Below are 20,385 nucleotides of genomic sequence, written 5' to 3' on the forward strand. Positions count from 1 at the left end.
TTGTTTGTTTTGTTTGGTTTTTGGTTTTGGGGTTTTTTTTGCTATTTTATCTTGCAGTTAAACTTTGTTTCAAAGAAAGGTAGATGTTTGACAGTAGGTTTGAATACAGCTTGAACTCTGGCATCAATAGGTTACAAGCTAGCATAGCACCCGAAAAGCAGTAGAGATTCTGATACTGAGCAGTGAAGGGATAAGGGATTCTTTCCTGCCCATAATGGGAATGGTAATACCCATTCTTCTTCCCCTTCCAAACTGTTTTGTATCACATCATCTCAATGCTCACTCTAAGCCCACTGCTCTTGTTGCAGGATATCATTCTGAAACAATTGATGTTTCCTGTCAGGACTTCACCAGAATCCAAGACTTCCAGTACAGCAGGCTTCAGGAACGGAAGGAAAGTGATCAGTTATTCACAAACCTTTCCCAGTGCAAAGAGACCTTTGTTTTATTGTTGTGCTTTCAGGTTTGAAAAGCATCTTGCAATCACAGAAGCATAGAAGAGAAGGTTCTAGAGCACAGTTCTGCTTGCTAGGAAAGACAGGGACCTGTAGTTTGTTTCTAGTGCTGTTCTGCATAGAGGGTCCTGGTATGATTTACCTTTTCCATCTCTAGAACTTTATCTTGCATCTCCTTCAGGGCACAATGGGATTCTGCTTCACTCAGCCTGGCTTGGACCAGCTCTTTTTCCAGCTGTAGCACAAAGTCTTCACTGTATCGTGAACTGCATTTATGCTACAAAGTTTGCAGAAACATGTTTAGTATGAAGTACAGATTGTTTGAAAGGGGTTTTATATACCAGATTTGGTGGGACAAGTACATTCAAATGTTTAATTCAGGAGTACCAGCGTAAGTGCTTACCATATACAAGTCTATTAATGTCAATCCAGACTGCTACCAAACGTATCCCTACTGCTCTGTCTCTCAAAGAACTCCACACAGCCAAATGTGTCTGACAAAACTGAGGCCCCTACAAGCACTGACAAGCAGCAACTCACACTTTTCTCTCATTGTCAACCAAACTGAAAGATTCTCAAACAATCTGTGATTATTTTGTGATCTGCAGAAAAAGATGTTGGGGAAAGACTAACTAATTACAAGGTTAGTACAAGTATCACTCAATCCTTGTTCCCTTAAACTCCAAATCAACAGAACCCTTCCTGGCTTTAAAATGAAACTACATATGCTTCAATGAACAACGACTTTGGTTCGCCCTTTTCTTCACTCCAGCTCTTGGGTCTCATTTGCTCACACTCTATACATTCCTTCTGAGATTCAGATACATCACACTGAAGCACTTATATTTAAAAGACTCTCTTAACTTTCCCCCCAATCAATAGGTAAAAAATACATTTTATTTCTTTCCTGGGTCACTTTAAAATGACTTGTCAGTTTGACAGATTGTCAAACTTGCTTGATAGGCAACACCAACCTAAATCAGCCTTTAAATTTCTGAAGAAAAAAGTGGGCATTGAAATCTATCCTCAAAGTGTAGTTGTTTAGTTAATATGTTTACATAGCTACTCTGAAAATTATGTTTAGAGGAAAATAATATATTTTTTGTGTCATTAACTACATTGTGAAATATAAGTACTATGCTTGGATTCATAGATTCAGTTTTAATTAACAATTCAAATTTTTTCAGATTATTCATTATATTAAAGATACAGCTCTGTCTTACATTATGTTTGCACCAATTTCATTGTCTGCATCTAAAAAACAGTTATAAGTACTATGCTTGGATTCATAGATTCAGTTTTAATTAACAATTCGACTTTTTAAAGATTATTCATTATATTAAAGATACAGCTGCATCTTACATTATGTTTGCATCAAACAATTTAGTTTTCTGCATCTAAAAAACAGTAAAAAAAATGAACAGAAGTCTTCAGTTCCACATGCTTCTATTAGGGTGTGACACTCCCTGACTTTTTATGTAAAAATAAAAGGCAAACAGGACAAAACAAAGATTTAAATATAACTATTTGGGCAATGATTTTTTTTTTCATTTGCTTTTATACTTCTGCATGCTAACTAAACCTCTTGTCAAGACTTGTAGTACAATCCAAATTCAAAAGGTACACTCTACTCTTAGTGTTACCATATTTCTTGTACATGTGTGCCTACAGGAAGCTGTAATGGAGGGGATATGTACAAAGCACTAAAAGGCAAAGGCAGCTCAGGCAGGCAGTTTTTAGTGCCACTGACACTTGTCCACTTAAGCACTCAGCATCATACGTGAACACACATGGAGCACAGATACACTCTGATCCTGGTACATTAATACTCAGCTTCCCCTTATACAATACTAATTGAATACATATTATTTCCAAGCCACACAATATTCTTGCCTCAGCAAGCAGTGGAGGCAGACCTGATTTGAGTGTAAGGAAGAGGATGGTGGACAATGCTGATTCACTTCTGCAGTTGCTTCACACCATGTAGCAACACAAGTAGCATATGTAACATATGTAATACCATGCAGAGGCAGAGAAGAAGCAACCACGCTCTTTTATTCCCTGGCTGTTCATACAGGTTCATCCCACAGTACATTAAATGGACTCTACATTTCATGTTCCAGATTCTGTCTGTGATACATATGGAATGAGAGCAAATGCAGTGTTCTCCAGGACATTGAGAGAAAACAGCAGATTTGAAGAACCTAATACATGCTGATCTTGCAATAAGGTAAGCGTATTCTATAAAAATCTAATTGATGTTTATCAAACAATTGGTAATGGAGAATGTAAGAAAAGTTATTAATCCACTTTCAAGCATGAGCCATGCCTTCTTTAAATCTGTCTTTAGATTTCTGCCTGCCTAAGGAATATGTTAAGAATACTTATTTACTTAGCCACAACAAACTCTAGATCAAGTCTTGATATACAGAAAACCCCAGCCAAGATTAAAACAGACTGAAGAAATCGGGATTCACAAATTAGAAGTTGAGCATTTTGCTACCTAGTAAAACAAAGCACAATTTCAATAATTTAGTATATAAAAGTAACACAAGTTTATAGTTAAAACAGCGTTTGAAAACTACTTTTAAATTGACTGCAGGAAAAATAATCTGCTTTTATATATTTGCCTTAAGCCCTAGAATTTCTAACAAAAGCCACAATGCAAATACAGATTTTCAGGCATTAAACATTTTAACCACGGTAACACTTTCTGGCCTATGTTGAAGAGACATAAGTAATATTAAGGACTAAAACTGTAGTTCTACAGCCATTTAATTCTGAAAGAAACAAGTCCTTGCCGGACTTCATACAACTGGTTTTATTTCCACCTAAGTTTTCTTGAACATAACCATACCAAATATTATTTTGGCTGATGACAGATATAATTACACAATGTTTCTCCAGTACACTATACTGAAGAGCAATAAACAGATGATTCAGCAGGTCCCAGCTAACTTTGTTTATATATTTGAGCACGATCTGTAGTACTTCCCCAAATACAGTATTCTTATTTTCTGCTTTTTTTGCAAATTAGAACACAGTCTTAGGAAAGTATACTGCAAAATAAAGTGAAGCCTTTCATAAAGTTGCAACACTCATTTACAAGCATTTATTTACTCATTTATTCCCAATATCAATTACTATGTTCTTAATTATCAGTCATTTTAGCATGAGTTCCTGAAAAGAAACTATGCATTATGAAGTTGCTGTAACAATAACCAAATACATCACTATAAATTACCTTTTAAAATGCATATGCTTCCATCTGAATGCTTAGTCAATTAAAATTCTATCTTCACATAATATAGCTGAAGAGCCTATTTAAAAATAAGATGTGAACTAATTTTAGCTTGATTAGCCTCCAATTTATCAGATTCAATTTTAAAGCATTCAGACTGATGAACTGGGTAATCATTGACAATTACAATGTCACAGGGAAAGACAAGATTTGCATTCTGGAGGTGTTTACATCCAGCAAGAAGCTACCCCTTTCATTTAGAAACACAAGGGAGAAAAGAACAGAGAATAAAACCTTCAGCACATAATTATCTGGAGTAAGTTACAGCAGGCTGATTACCCTTTCCCCTAACTCCTCAAATACCATTGCTCTTAGCATGCCTCAAAAGAAAACTGTATTTAGTTCAAGTCAGGCACAACTTCCTCTACACAGTTCTGGATTTACCAGCAGTATGAGGAAGAAGCCACCTCCCTCTTAATCTCTTGGTAAACACCATGACTTGCCTTTGGCAAGCTTCCACATCTAAAGACCAGACAAGCCAAAGAAAGATTAGTATCATTCGTTAGTAAAATGATTACCACTTCAAGTAGACTCCACACTTCACAAGGAAGTCTTTCTGGTTCAACTGAAAACTCCCTATAAATAGTTTAGCACAGGAAAAAATAAACTTGTATGTAATTTGGGCTTCTGGTGTTGGGCTTCGATCAAAAGAATACTCCTCTACCCATCTCTGTATTCAGAAGTGCTGCAGGGGAGAATTTCTTCAGACACAGATGCAGTAAGTACTTTCAATACTTACCCTGAAGCCATCCAACCTATGCTATCTTATCTCATAGAACAGAGAGCATAACCCCTTGAAAATACAAAAATACAAATGCATAACCTTTTTACAAAGGCTATGTTAACCTTCTTAGAAATACTATTGTTTTGATATTTTTTTGCTACCAAATGCTATTGTTTTGACAACTTTTTGCTACCAATAAGCCAGTGGGTTTTTTAAATCACACAGCATTGTTCAGAAGAGGCTGTTGCAATTACCCTTAGGCAGTTCTTTCCATACATTTCTATTCATATCCATATCAGAGATTCATATCAAAACATTAGCTTTTTATCATGCTGCAACAGAAAATTCAAGACTCAAAAATATGTAGATGGTAAAATATATACAGTAGATGCTGTATCTTTAAATAAGCACAGAAACTATGCAGTGATTTACAAGTTCACAGTGCAATCATTTTTGCTAACAATAAACAAAACATTAAAGCAGATACTCACAAGACAATACTGAAAAGGAGTATTGCCAAGAACAAAGCTACTGGCACGAGAAAGTGGCAAAAATTGCACAATAAATGCCAAATTCCAACTAAATCCACGCATTCCCACCAGGTGGCGCCCGACACGCACGCAGCTGCTGCCATTCGTGGCTCCCACTCCCACGCTTGGAGGTAAAGCCTGTTCAATTACACATCTTGCAGGAGGATCTAGCAAACGCTCCTCACTTACACCACTTTAACTCTTTCACCACGTTTTCTAATTCTGGTGGGTCTCAAAGCCACAGTGCTATTCCTTGCACTTCAGAATAAGCCAGCACAAATATTATTATTATTATTATTAGGCACAAATCTGTCTATAAACATATGGCTGTACAGTCTCAGCTCCACACACACAGTCAGACAAGTTCCTATAGCCACGTTCACGTTTAAGCAGAGGAAAACAATGCTGCAAGCACGGAAAGAAGGAAGCAGGCTCATAATTTAACTTAGTCTCCACTCCTACAGTACTTATCCAGTTGTCTGCACCCACAGCTCCAACCCAGCCAAATCTGCAGTTCACACTTATGTAAGGTTTTGCTCAGGATCAGTTCCCATACCTAGACAACCTGTCAGGCCTCCCCATCCCTGGCACTCAGTAAGGTCCCCAGCTTAAAGGCATTAGCTTTAAATGTCATATTCCCACCAATTAATGAATAAATAAATATAGTATCTTAGTCTTCTTCTAATAACCTTTAATTGCATACAGGTCATTAACATGGATGCCTCTAAAAAGTACATTCCAAAGGTGTGTGTACTGTTGTAATCAGACAACACAACTGGATATAACAGTTGGATATCCAAAAGTCTATAAACACTTCTCATTGTATTTCACTTGAAAGATTACAATGTATCTAAAAATGTTGGAAAGCATTACTAGACCATCCCCAACTTCCTAACCATAATTTCTTCATATTTTTCCCCCTAAATGTTCAATAAAAAGCAGTATTTCACATGAGAGAGTAACAACTCATTCATCACTTCTTACAACTATTCTAAAATACATATCTTTTTACACTGAAATGCATTAAACATACATAATAAACTAGTTCTAGAATGTTGCATTTAAGTTGTGATTTCTTTTCAGTGTAACAGTAAATTTCATCTTTACCTTGCAATATGAGACACAGGTATTTCTAGAGCTTTGGTGGAAGATATGTAAAACAAACTGCCACACTGACATTAAGGAACTTGGTAAGGAACTGCAATACACTTAGTTTAATTAAGTTGTATTTCATGCACCTGAAATTCCCAAGACTCCAGAGTACTTGGATACCACTTACTTAAAACAATATGAAGACATTCACATCAACACTAGTAGTGCACAGTTTATTCAGCAAGTGAAGATGCTAAAATGCTTCCCCCCTGTCCCCCCAAACAGAAGATCCTGAGCACTTCAAGTGTCTTAGGGAAAGTAACTTCAGTGTTACAGCAACAGTCAGAAGTCTTGAACATTTTACTGCCTAAAACACAGAGTGCAAACAAATACATAAGTATAAAAGGATACTAAAATTTATTTTCCTGCTCCATATGCCCATAAACCCACACTTTTTAGTCAAGTTTTGTAGCTGCAAAATCTGGGATGACACTCTTCTACTTCAGCAAGCAGTAAATTTTAGCATACTCAGAAAAAAACAAATACGTGTACAGAAGAGACATTAACATGAAATAAACTGATTTGAATTATACACTAGGTAATACACTGTGAATCAATTCTTGAATTCCAATATTCAGAATGACAACTTGCACGGACTAGATTCTTAGCATTAAGAGCTATCAGAGGTTATATGTGTGGTTTTTTGTTAGTATTTCTTTTGTGGTGGAAGGGTTTTGGGGTTGGTTTGTAGGGTTTTTTGGAGTTTTTTGCTTGGTGTGTTTCATTGTGTGTATGTTGTTTAGTTTTTTTTAATTAACTCATAACTTACACCTATCCAGACTTATGAATCTCATCTATCAGTAGAACAGAGCAAAATTTCATTTAATCCAATTTGTGTAATTTTAAGAATGCAAATCACAATGAACAGGGGTTTACAAAGACAGCACAGAGACCATGTCATATAATGATGAGGAAAAATAAACACATGTGAGGGAAGAAAAATGAGATGATGTGCTGCCAGGCTCCTTACCCATTGCTGCTGTTGCTGGAGCTCCCTGATGGTATTCTCAGCTTGCTCCAGTTTAGTATTGGCCTCATCACTCTGCTGTTTGATGGTGGCCAGCTCCCGTTTTATGAGGTAGTTTTCCTCAGCCTCCTGGGCCCTTGTCACTTGTCCCTTAGGACATAATTTATTTTTTTAAGCACTTGATGACAAATCCAAGGAAAACTGCCTCTGTGATGCTTAGCTGCTTATTTCATCAGATTGGTTTTGCAAACAGCACACAGTACAATTGGTAGAAATTTTAGGACCAAGTAGTGCTAAACAGCTGCCTTAGTACTTTATTACAAAGCTCAGCATCCATTTAGCAAGCACAGTTCTGTACTTGCATTCAATAAAATTCCTTTCATGCATTATTACTCAGTTGTACATGCACAGATTGAGGTTCACAATATTCAATTTCATTGTTAATACAGTGTCATAGAATCCATTTGCCACAGGAATTTGTACAAAAAATTACAATAGGTTAGGACAATTACTATAACGTGCAGGTATTGGGTTTATATATTTTTAGTAAACAAAATTAAACAAGTTTCTAGCAAGATGTATTAGCTCTGTATTTATTCCAAATCAGCAAAGCAGGGATAGAATACAGCATGCAAATATGCATGCATTAAAGCAGTTGGGTTTTTTTATGAATAGGAAGAGAGTCATACAGTAAAAGACTATACCTGTATCAATCTATCTGCCAAGGAAGCACTTTCCTACAAAGGAAAAATTCAGATAGGAATGAGGAAAAGGGAAACCAAAATACAAGGGGCTGATAATAGTGACAAAAAAGACCAAGAGCTGATAGAAAGAAAATGCCCAAATTCTACCCATTTTTTATGCAAACTCTTTTTGCAAAATTAACAACTCTTCATATAAATGAAGGCAACTCAGTCCAAAGGTCCCAGGAAGCAGCCTTTTCTCCAACAGATTTAACACAGTCCATCTGTGATACAAAAAGGTTTCAAAGCCAGATTTCTGTAAAATTTTAAACTCACCTACAGGAGATTGGGTGTTTTTATTTGAATGGCTTGCTCCCTAATTAGCAAAAGTTACTGAATCATTATCTGATAGAATCGAATAGAGAGATGCAAGACACGATCTACAGTCCCCCCACAACATGAAACAAAGGCATAATTTGAGCACAGAGGGAACTCCACTAGGCACTGAGGAACTCATGCACAACTACAGCTTCCACTAAGATGAAGCAGGGCAGTTAAATGGTGCACACTGACAGACAAGTAGGAAATGTCAGCTATGACAGCTAATGGTCTGTTTTACTCAACTCTTGCAGTAACTCGTTCAGCAGTTCATAGATTCTCTTTTCTTGCCAAGCTTTTGCAAAAAACAATTTCGTTTTTGCACACTGACAAGCCCTATCGCCCTGCAGTTGCGTTTAATTTCCACTTTATCACCCTTGAAACCACTCAATTTTTTTGAACATTCTACAACACAGAAATACATCTATTCACAGACCTTCTTTGTCCTTGAAGCTTTTATTAAAACTGAAGTTCAAATTACTAGATAAGAGCTATTTCTTAGAAGTTAAGGTACACTAAGGAAATCACAACTAAATCAGATGTATTTGAATAAAGGAAAAATATTTTAAAAGTAAGTTTCCAACAGAAGAATTTAAAGTATTTTTCACACTTTATGATATTTTTCAAATGCTGCAATGATAACAACCTTCAAGAATTCTTATTAATATAATAATAATTTCCAATTTTGAATTGTTTTAATTCAAATCAGATTGGGATAATATGAAGGTGAATTCTGAAATTCTAAGCACAGAACTTGCAAAAGCACTAGCATGTAGCAGTTCATCCTGGACTTTAGAATTAAGAAAAGAAAATATTTCAAACCTCTACAAGTTAAGTATAAAACAAGGATAGTAACTATTACATATTTACCAAGGTCATTGAAATGATTCACTACAGCTTCAAGCTTCTTAAAGAGAGCCTACTCTTTTACATTCATTTTATCTCCAATACTAGAAACAAAAATGTTCATAAAATTGTACTGTTGGTCACAACTTTCACAACGTACTCTTATTATGCAACTTTTCCAAACTAAATTCTGAAACCAGTTAATTAGAATAGACCAACTTCTTTTCAAGAAATTGCATTTGGGTTTAACATCCTAAGTGTGATGCCTTTTAATTATGTCACTTTTAATTGAAACATTACCATTTTCTTCCCTGTGAAACGTGAACAACTCTTTGCAACTCACAAGAGCATCAATTCCATTTGTCCCTGTTGGTGCTTAAAAAGGGCAGGAATGCTCTCATTCCTGAACAGAGCAGCTCAGATGCAATCTGCCACAGGAAGTGTGATACCAGGATACAGCAGAGGCCACTGGAGAATAGCTGGCAACATCTCCACAGCAGTCCTCATGCATACTTTTGAAGTTTTAGCCAGTTACAAAAAAACCTAACTAAACTCTACTCCAGACTAAACATAAGAGAAATAAGACTTTGGATATCCTCCCCACCAGGTACCCAGAATTGCCACAAAACCTCAAAACCACATAGAATGAATGAATGGCAGTGCTCCTGTTCTCAATATGAATGCTGCAACATCTCTCTGCTCATTGGTAGGTCTGTCATTTTGCTTCTACATAAAAACATGAAGCAACTTCAGATTTTCAAAACTGAGGATTCTCTCACAATGACCTTTTTTCCAAACAACCAGTCCACTATTTCATGGAGTCTTCTGCATATGCTTCTAATTCAGAAAGAAAACAGTACAACACAAGCTGAGTATGTCAAAATGTGTGATTTTATAATCACTACGAAGTAGACATAACCTTACATATTTAAAGCATTGACCTTAATTGCTCAATGACAGCCACGTTATTTGGCTAAGCACTGCTAGCAAACACCAGAGATTATCAGGAAAACAGTAAACTATAATTCTGGGATTCCCATTTCATACCATGAAATTGCCATCAACAAAGTCTAAATTAGCAGAGATTAAATCTGATCCCCAACATACTTACTTTTTCTAGTGTTTCAATGCGCTGTTTTAGGAGTCTGTTTTCAGTCCGTAACCTCTGGAAAGTAAACAGTTCACAAATCCATTTCCCAAGTTATGAATTGAAAGTCAGACAAACTAACAACATTTTTATCTCATCACATCCATGAAAACCAATATAAATACAAAAATAATTTGTGACTTTCTTAACATCCTTTCATATTATATACTAGCTCATAATATGAATTTAAACAGCTTGGTACAGCAAAAACAAGAACACATCTCATGTTACGTGAAAGCATCTATGCTGCATGTGCTGAAAGCTGTATGTCTGCAGGTGAACCATGGGGCTTAACCCCACACCAGACTTGACAGCCTCCCCTTCATAAACAGGGTCAAAGTCTTCCTGCTTATGGGACATGACAGTGCACTCCCTGCAGTAGGACAGGCTAATGAAGCAGCTACAAGGTTTCCTTCCCTTTCCTCACAAGAATTTACATTCGTCTGTAAGGTTATACTGAGATTACCTCACATGTCCCAGAAGAGAATTGTACTCAACTCTGTACTTTACAAGTGCACTTCCTGCAAACTTAAGCAGTCAGCATTCAGACAGAAGAGATCCCTACCCCTCAGAAGAGGGACTGGATTCAGTTCAGTCGATGCTTTATTCTGCCAGGCTAAAAGGCAAACTCAAAATACGGTTCTTTTTCTATCTCCCCTAAAATAGTCTCTTCTGCGAAGCAGCTCTCCTAAATCAGAAATTATTTACACATGTCCCAAATAGGGCCTAGAAACAGATATGTTTGCATTGTTTGCTTGGGGTTTTTTGGTTGCTTTTTGTTGGGGTGGGCTTCATGGCTTTGGTTTTGGGGAGGTTTTTTGCTTTCTCCTTTTTTTGGGGGGGGGCGGGTATGGCAGCAAGAAGCAGGAAATATTTGAAATTAGTTCATATACTAGAATCTAAAGTTACAGTGGTCTTTCATATGGTTTTACTTTGTCCTGTTCTGCAGAGAGCTGTCATTTGAGCCCTGCAAATCTGATTTCAGCTGCTGTTACAGCAGGTATTCCTGCTGCTAACTGCCTCACTGCCTGGTACAATAACAAACTGCCTGAAAAGGCTCCTAATACCTTTGTGCTCCCAGGTGCTTCTCACAGTCATTTTTCTGAAGAACTGATGCCTCAAAAACTGGTATTAAAAGGCAAAATGACTAGCAGTGGACAGGAAGAAGGAAGGCTGTACCTAATTCCCTCAACAAAGTTTTACATAATACACTTGCACATCTTTTCCCACTGTCTTTTCTCATAGAACTGGCTAAAACCACAAGGAAGAAAATCCAGATCAAACAACATGCTGTGAAAAAAAAAGTGAAATCAGAAAAAAAGGCATCAAAAGCCTATTTATGTCACAAAAGCAAAAAGATGCAGTGATTAAGTACACACAGGAAGTAGGGCAGTTAGTAAAAAGGGAAAAATAAACTCCACTGGCAGCTTGGCTTTTTTTCCCCCAGTTTGTATTAACTGCAAAAGCTCCAAAAGAAAAAGTGACTGCAGACACAAGATACCTCAAGTTGGATCCAATGCATAAGAAAAGTCAAGATCTTAAAATCAAAGACAAACCACTCAAGTGCACTCTATGAAGTCTATCTTAACATGTGCCATACAAACCTCCTGTGTGCAGCACCTACATCTAAACCAGCATATTCAGAACCTCTGATAAATGAGGGCATCTATTATTAAGCTTTTGTCAGTGGGAAATAGTAAAAAAATAAGTACAGCAGGTCCCTAAAAAATTCTTTTTAAATGTCCACCAGAAGTCTCAATAATTTCACTGTAGGTGTCCTTTATGAATAGATATCCCAAATAGAAATACTGAAAGAAAAGAGTTTGGGGACCTTTATTATGTCCTGCTACATGCAGAGTTCAAACATGTAATCCCCCCCCATCCAGGAATTAAACTTATACATAAATAAATATGTTGAGGATTCCTTACCTTAATTTCAACTTGTTCTTCCATTTCTTTTGTCTTTATTGTAGTGTACTCTTTTTCTAGCCTAAAAATTTTAAATAGTAAATAATGATCAGAAACATTGTGGATAATTTACTTTTGGTGTAACACCTAACAAATAACTGTAGAACAGAGATTCAGATTATTGATATTTCCTCTGAAATGCATTCCTGTAAATGCTTAGATGTGACCTTAAATTTAAGCACAGATTTCAGTAGATATGAACAGACTGAACCAGCATTCTGAAGTGCAGGAGCTTGCTTGGATACATTACAGTGGCAGCAATTTGGAGCTACTCTGTAATAACCCCTTTATGCAATACAGTCATCAATTCAATAGATTCAGCCAAAGGAAATCAGAGCTTGGAAAGCCTGGAAGACAAAGATGCAAAGAAATCTGAGAAAAACACCTTAAATATAAACCAATTTTAGCCTTTCCCCAGCAAACCAAATGAAAAAGGCAGCAAGAAAAACCCACAAGCTGAGATAACAATGCCTCTACAGAAGGCAGATCAGCAAGTTCAGACTTGAAATGGAGGATTTTCAACTGCATACACTTGTACTGGTTTGCAAAGAAAATATTTTTCCTGAAAGTTTTGTTGTTACTTCTTTTTTAGAGAAGACTGCTCACTCTATTGATCATAGACTGCTGACAGAAAAAAAAGAAAAAGATTGACAAATTCAGCTTGGAAGACCCTGGGCACAACCTACAGTGCAACAATGAACAAAGGATACTTTAAAACCAACAGATAACCCAACAAACTCAACCCTGGCAAATGACACTATCTGCAACTCGCTAATCAAAACAAAATTTACCAAAGGCAGAAGAGACATGTAACTAACCTTAACAACAACAGAAACAAGTAGCAGTATTCTCAAAGAATTCAAACCCCACATGAAAGTTGTTTTACTGTTCTCAATGTTAATACAAAGTTTTATCAATTTGTATTTTAAACAGCACTAATTTTGACTATAAATGCACTCTTTAGCACCATGATTATTTTTGCAGTTCCTGAGAACTAAAATCTTTAGAATTTAGGCCAGACCATAACAGTTTCATCTCCTTTCACCCTGAAAAAAACAATCTCTCCTCTCACCAGAAAACCACCCCCTACCCAGCCTTCCTATTCAGTTCATTTTTACAAAGTGCTGTAATTCCCCAGAACTTGCCATTTTCTTCAAATGCTTTTTTAGTTATTTTTGTAAATGGGATTTAGCTTTATTATATTTAAGAAAAATAGCAAATACTACTTTAGAATTTTTTTTGCAGACAGAAATGCAGTTTTAACTGTTTGTATAGTATAAAACCCCCAAAAAATAAAGATGGAAAATTCAAAATGAAACACTGAATAACAATTCTTAAGGGTAAACAAACAGTAACTCAGCAACAGTATAAGCTATTTTCTCAAAATGTAATACCTACTTTTTCATCTTTTTTGCATTGTATTTGACTTGGTAAGATGCTTGGATTAATTTGTCTGGACCACTGTCAAACTGATGTGGAATGACCTTTTGAAAGTGCTAAAAGCAATCAGAGCACAAGATTACATATAATTAACAGCTGCAAGGAAATAGACACTACACATTTCAGATATCTCTTAAAATTATTATAACCATAGCTTACCTGTAACATTCCTTCCATGTCAAGTTGCAGTAATTCTGCCTGGTTCATCTGCAGTAATGCTAAACCTACTCGAAATACTATCTCTAAACCCTGAAAAGAGAAGTCAAAAAAAATCCAACAATTATTCATGCCATTGTCAACAGCATAGAGTTTTTCTACTATTTACTAACATTGGAAATCTCACCCAAGAAACCACAAGTAAAAAGGACTACTGAAAATACCTCTCAACAAATACCTTCTGTGTTTCTTTTTTTGTTCCAAGGACAAGCAATCCGGCTATTTCTCCTGATGCCAGATATCTCCCTCAGAGAAGTTAGTGATGAGGCAAAATCTCAAGTGACAGGAATTCTCTAAGTCAGCTCCATCAACCATTTTAAGTATATCTAGTAGAGAAATCCCCAGTACTTCTCAAAAAAGCTATTTATTTTCAGACACAGTACAGTGCAGTTAAACCACTGGGGGAACAAAAAAAGTAATTTCTCACTATATACCCCATCCTGGACTTTCCTGAGGGCAAGCTGAAAGGATCCACCTTTGACTTACTGCTTTCTAAAAGATGACTGCAAGGCAAGCATAATCTGTGATTTTTTACTAGTTACAATTATGCAAAACTCTAATCCTAAACACAGCAGAGGTGTCTTTGTGATAATGATACTGAATAATTCCCAAAATTTCTTTGGCACTGGTTGTCATCTGGAAAATAAAAAGCTCCCCCTTCTTGGCTTGCATATCCCCATGAACTTTAGCTTTGGCCTGGAAGCAGCATAAATTTCCACTGCAAACTCACCATAATACTCAAGAATGGATGTCCCTGCTGCATGCAATGCTAATGCACTGCATCCAGAAAGAACAGATTTGGGAACACTTCAACAGGCTTAGAGCACACAGCTACACAATATCAACTTTCAGTGACTTTGCTGCTCTTCCTTGACAAACTGCACACACAGACACATTCCCTTAAAATAATCTGATCAGTATAAGAAATAAAAAGCAAGACTATGAGATTTGTCCATCATGATGGGATTTAGACCACTCCCTAAATAACTACTTTCAACAGCTACTCTTGAAATATAACAATTAACTACTATTTAGTAGTTACCTCAGACATAAAGATATCAAATATTCTTGTTGCAATTGGTAGTGGAAAAGTCGTAAGGAATATAGTTAAAAACCATGACGATGCATACATAGAAGTGTGAAAACTCTGAGACTGAAAGTGCACATAAAGCTCTGGAAGATGTTCCTGGAAAAGAAGAGGAATAAAATACACAAGTATCTTAAGCTTCTGCTTGTCGTTTTAGTGCAGATGTGTTTTTGACAAATTTTGAATACAAGGAAGTAAGTGATACTTAGTACAGATAGGAGCTGTCAGTACTAGCACAGGACTAAGAAAGATATGACTTGTCATTCTCAAGAACCATGCAACTCAAGTCCCAACACAGAATATCCTATAGAATGTCTACCCTGCAAAGCAGATAACTAAAATACTTCCTGATCCTGAGAAGAAGTCAAGCTTGTAAATCCCTGAGTAATAACTACAACGGGCTACTAAAAAGAGCTGACAAAATCTAAGGCTATGTGCTCTCTCACCCCTGACCACCATGTTAGAAACTGGATCACAAAACAGAAACCTCATTTTCTCCATCAGCCTGACCAGGAAGAACCTGCATTCCAAATCTGAAAACAATTTCAATTCTACATATGAGGGTACCTCCCAGTTTTCATTCTTTAAGATACTATAAATTGACTATAAAGACTTTCACTTTCAGAGTCTTCAATCCAACACAATTAAACATTAATATGCTTAAACTGCAGCAATACAAATCCTCATGCTCAGTGTTTACAGCCAGTCACTGTCTGCCAAAGGTTAAACAAAATTGCTCACAGAGCCACATGCATTTACTTCTGAAGTTCTGAAATTAGCTATTGTCAAGAGCACAGCCTGTTAGCCAACAGACATGCCTGCTCTTGAACTCTAACTCCCAAGTTCCTTATTATTACTGAAGAGAAAGTTTGATAGAGTTTGTGTGTACCTGTATCATGCATTCAAACTGGTACATACAAAGGCCCAGTTCAGCCATGCTTGGTTTAAAGAGCTCTCGCAGCCTGTAATCTTGCATTAATTTAACAAACACACAGAATGCCTCTTCTTCTGGCATCTATATCAAAAACAAAAAAAGCACAGTAAAAACTCTGGTCAAACAACGATATATCAGAGTAAATGCGTGGGAGGATTTAGGGTGGGGGTTTTGTGTGTGTGCATGTGCACACCAGGGAGTTTTTTTCTTGGTTGTTTGTTTGTTTTGAGGTTTTTGTTTTGTTTAAGAGATTTACACAGTCAATTACTCCAATGAACTTTTGTATATATTAAATTCTAGCAAATAATTTCTAAACTGAAATGGAGGCCAAAAACCAATAATACAAAGAAGCTTCAAGATAATCAAGTCAACTGTGTAGTTTCATTTGAACTCTGAGGAGATTCCATGTAATAGAAGATAAATAAGAAGTTCATTTATTTTTGAAATATCACTCACCAAAATAGCTTGCAAGTCCACAATCCTACCTTGGCTCTGAGAAACAAATACATTACCCCACTCCAATACAAGTATCTTGGCAAATAGAATGACACCAAATAAATCTCATTTTATTTCCAAACTAAACAGCTACCCTTGACAACTTTATTGTAATAAAACTATGAAGCAAAACCATAGCAAAAATTCCCAATAAACCGCCACAATATATTATGCATTCTAGCATGGATTTTAAAGTTTCACATGGTTTTAAATATTTTTACCTGCATAAGAAGTAATCCAACTATAAAAGCACTTCCTTGACAGTATCCAACTTCACGATCCACCAAAGAGTAAGCCTGGAAAATAAAGTTAAAACTCTCAACAATTAAAACCTCATTATCAATAAAAAGTAATCACGGCTCATCCTGCTATCTTGTTAATAACTTACTCTTCCTCTCCCCAAATCCAACGAGGGCAGACATCCTACCCAGAAGTTTTAGTCAGACATTCTAGTTTCTACCTGCTGCTACAAACTCTGCTCTCTGAGCACATACAAAGCTAAAACTAAGGCATACCTACCAAAAACACAGGCAGTTTTCAACTACAGGAATTCAGTAAAAGATAAGAGAGACCACTGGCATACAAACCTCACAAAGTACTACTTTTATAGGAGACAGGCCAGACAATGAAACAAGTTGTCTTCAGAAAAAAATACGTGTTGCGGTTTTATTTACAGATGGATGAAATGTGGTGATCTCCATGCAGGTGGCATCTTTGTTTTAGAGTTATGGAAATTACTATGGTTTGGAAACCTGCCAACTTTTCCATTGAAACCATGTTCTATGGAAAAGCCTGACCTTCAAAGTTTAACCTCTAGTGAAGACTAAGGTAATGCAAGCAACGCTACATTGGCATTTTCATTTTGCGTTTGGGCACTGGAACAACTGCACATTAGCTTGTACCTGCCATGTGCACTTCAGAAATACCTGCAAACTGAATACTAGCTCTGATTGCCAATGTCCTTGTCTCAGGCAACACTGTTTACTTTAATTCATGGCACTCTTCATTCCATTACACAATCAGCAGTAAGTATGTGACTTTGTTTTAATGCCAACTTGGTTTTACCTTGTGATAGAAAAAAACCTACAGGAATGCAATCAAAACTAAAATAGGATTTGTTAAACCATCCCAGTGTCTATGGTTTAAAAAAAAACTTATAACACATGAAACTGGTGCAAGTTCTCTATATAGAAGGTAGTCCAAGCTGGTGCATGTTCTTGCTAATATACTTTCAAGGGCTGAAATACCAACTCACCTTCATTACGTTGAACAAGACCTCCTGCCCAAGGCTATCTTTTTCTTTGAAAAAATCATGTTCGGGGTATGTTCTAGCAATGTCCCTTCTTATTAATTTTTCACAAGGAGATGTCATTTTTAAAAGCTCTGAATACTGATCCTTAATTGGCATGTTTTGAGCACTGCATAAAAGTTGCCAAACAATTGCTCTGAAGTGATGAGGTATCCCTTTTCGAACCAGCTCCTAAGGCACAAAAAGACATTTCATATTTCCTGAAAATATTACAAAAAATAAACCTAGAGAAAAAACAACTTCAAATTAAGTTCCTCACAATTTCAGAAAAAAAATTACTTCATGACAAAAACTCCTCATCCAGTTTATAACATCAAATTTAGTGGGATTATTAGGTTCACAAAAGTAAGGAGTCTCTGAATCATTTTAGTGGCTAAATTAGCTACTTAAAGTAGTCCCTTATCCATGGCAAGTTATGTGAAAAACTGAATATTCAAATAATTTTATACAAGAACCTCCATTAAACAGAACTTAATACAATTATGTCTATATGAAAGATTACTGAAGATAACACCCTTAGTAATATTTTTAATAACTGAGAGCTAAGAAATCACTGACTAAAAATTACTTCCAAGATAGGTAAATGACAAAAAGTAGAACTAACTGTAGCACAGTCAACTGCAACAAAAAAATTGCCTGGTAAAACTATCATTTAACAAACTTGACAAGTTTTGTCCAATTTCTCTGGTGTGCCAGTATTTCCAAGATATCTTCTAAGAAAGTATTTAAATGAAGTTTCAGACACTGGACCAAGAAAACAATAAGTTTATACCTACTAACTTAACTAAACTTACTTAATATTTTGAAAAAAAAATCTGCTATTATACAATTCAAACATGCCCAGATGAGTACACCTGTTACGTGTCCTTAAAGAAATCACAAGGACAAGTAGTCTTGCTGGTTGATCTGAAAACTGAGAAACAAGTATTATTCAAGAATTTAACAGACTCTTGGTGGTATGTTCTGCAACTAGGATCAGTCTGACCTAGAAAATTGTCTCTTCAAGACTATTTCATTTTTGTACCTTAATAACTTTTTGTACCTTAAGAATTGTTATCAAGGATTCTGTCTCCTAAAGGTTCATTTCTTTCATTATTATTTATTCTGAAACTGGAATAACCTCCTATTCTGCAAAGCTTCCTCTTCCTGTTTGTTCCACATATTTCTCCTACTTCTCCAGCACTACTACTTTTTCTTAAGCCTGAACCCTGCTGCAGGAGTTTTGCATCACTGATCTCCATTTTTGAATATCCCTAAGCTCTCAATACATCCTTCTTCAGAACCACCATAGTAATGCCACTCCAACTATTTCTCCTGTCTACAACACAACACAACACCAAGGTGGTTTTCCTAAAAGATTCCCAATCCAAGACAAGAACCCTAACATATCAGCTTTACACAACTGTCTCTACCTCTCCTTTGTCAACAACACAGCTGGATGGTACATCAGTCATCTAAAGCCCCAAGGGTACTAACAAAGCAAGAAACTTCTTGCTAATGTCTCATTTACAAACCTGCTTGACAGAATAATAGAGTTAACCCCTCAAACTTCCCTAAAACAAAACAGCAGGAAATGCATCTACTGGACATGCCATGTGAACTGAACAGCAGGACTTGAGTCATCCTTCAGAAGTGCTCCATAAAAAAGAAGCAAGTTCTGAAGTGGATTGAGAGATGTAAAGGATGGAACACATCATTTTTGGAGGAAGGTCCAGACACTTATGCCTAAAACCTAAAAACGGACCAGATTTCTAATAACCTAAGACCAGCTTTTACAGCCAGGACAAAAAGACACCTATGCTGCTACCTATTTACCTACTGGCACACTCAGGAAATAGGTGTGGATCTTTGGATATTCCATCATAAAGGCAGACTCACAGTTAAGGTTGACTTTCAACAAAAAAATACTGAGAATTATTTAACAGCAAAGGAAAACTTGGCTAGTTTTCAATATATTATTCAGCAATGTATTTAAATATTCCCTGAAAGTTAGTCAAATACTCCTCAAATTGTACTAGGGCAGCTGTAAAAACAAGTGACACTTGTGACAACTGAAAATGTTCAAACAAATTCTAACTAACCAAGTCTTCTTATTACCACCTCACTTTTGCATTCTCTTGCCAGATCCCTGTGGCCTTCTATTCATGGCCTTTTGGAACACCTTTCCAGAAACTGCTTTCCCTATGCAAGCAAGAAATCTTTAGTTCATTTTCTTCCCTTGTTTCCTTTCTCAAGATATGTTCTCTCTTCACAACTGCTCCATACAAAAGATTCTTTACTTTAGCCCATTGTTCTGCCTTCCCACAACCTATTCATAGACACACATTTCCAACTGTTCAAAAGACCCTGACACATTTGTATTCTGCACATAAAACTACAGACTACAGCCAATAAAGAACTAAAGCAGAGCAGACTTGCCTACTAACAAAAAAATCCCACACTGTTCTGCTTGCTGCCACTGAAACATGGATATGTTCAAATGCACTGAATGTTTTCTGGTTTGAATTTGAAGTGTAACTGAACTCCACTTCTGTACATGAACCACAGCTAACCCAGCCTGGACACACTGGTCAAAGTTCATCCAATCCACCCAGAATTTAGAAACTATGCGTTCTTCTGCCTAAGGTCATCTCTGGGATCAACATACTTGGCAAGCACAAAAACCTGAACTCATTGTAGCCTTTGAGTAGAATTATCAGCTCTCCTATCAAGAATGCTTTAAAAAGAGAGCTGCTCAGTATATAGCAGCATAG

At 36.4% G+C, this 20,385-nt stretch overlaps 1 protein-coding gene across 9 annotated transcripts in view; it reads right to left on the reverse strand.

Moving 5' to 3' along the window:
• Positions 1–20,385, reverse strand: part of EVI5 (ecotropic viral integration site 5) — a 73,840-nt gene that overhangs the window by 35,300 nt on the left and 18,155 nt on the right. For 7 of the 9 annotated variants that reach the window (XM_039727114.1, XM_039727120.1, XM_039727116.1 and 4 more), the window contains 11 exons: positions 17,579–17,803; positions 16,545–16,619; positions 15,784–15,909; positions 14,850–14,993; positions 13,751–13,840; positions 13,550–13,647; positions 12,113–12,173; positions 10,148–10,201; positions 7,834–7,866; positions 7,133–7,279; positions 598–732 (listed from right to left, as the gene is read on the reverse strand). In XM_039727114.1, the coding sequence (XP_039583048.1) occupies positions 598–732; positions 7,133–7,279; positions 7,834–7,866; positions 10,148–10,201; positions 12,113–12,173; positions 13,550–13,647; positions 13,751–13,840; positions 14,850–14,993; positions 15,784–15,909; positions 16,545–16,619; positions 17,579–17,803 (1,188 nt within the window). The remainder of the gene's footprint in view (positions 1–597; positions 733–7,132; positions 7,280–7,833; positions 7,867–10,147; positions 10,202–12,112; positions 12,174–13,549; positions 13,648–13,750; positions 13,841–14,849; positions 14,994–15,783; positions 15,910–16,544; positions 16,620–17,578; positions 17,804–20,385) is intronic. The other 2 variants (XM_039727115.1, XM_039727118.1) reach the window with 2 other exon arrangements.

Source organism: Passer montanus, unplaced genomic scaffold (genome assembly GCF_014805655.1).
Source record: "Passer montanus isolate IOZ18808 unplaced genomic scaffold, ASM1480565v1 scaffold60, whole genome shotgun sequence".
In the NCBI taxonomy this organism is placed as follows: Eukaryota; Metazoa; Chordata; class Aves; order Passeriformes; family Passeridae; genus Passer; species Passer montanus.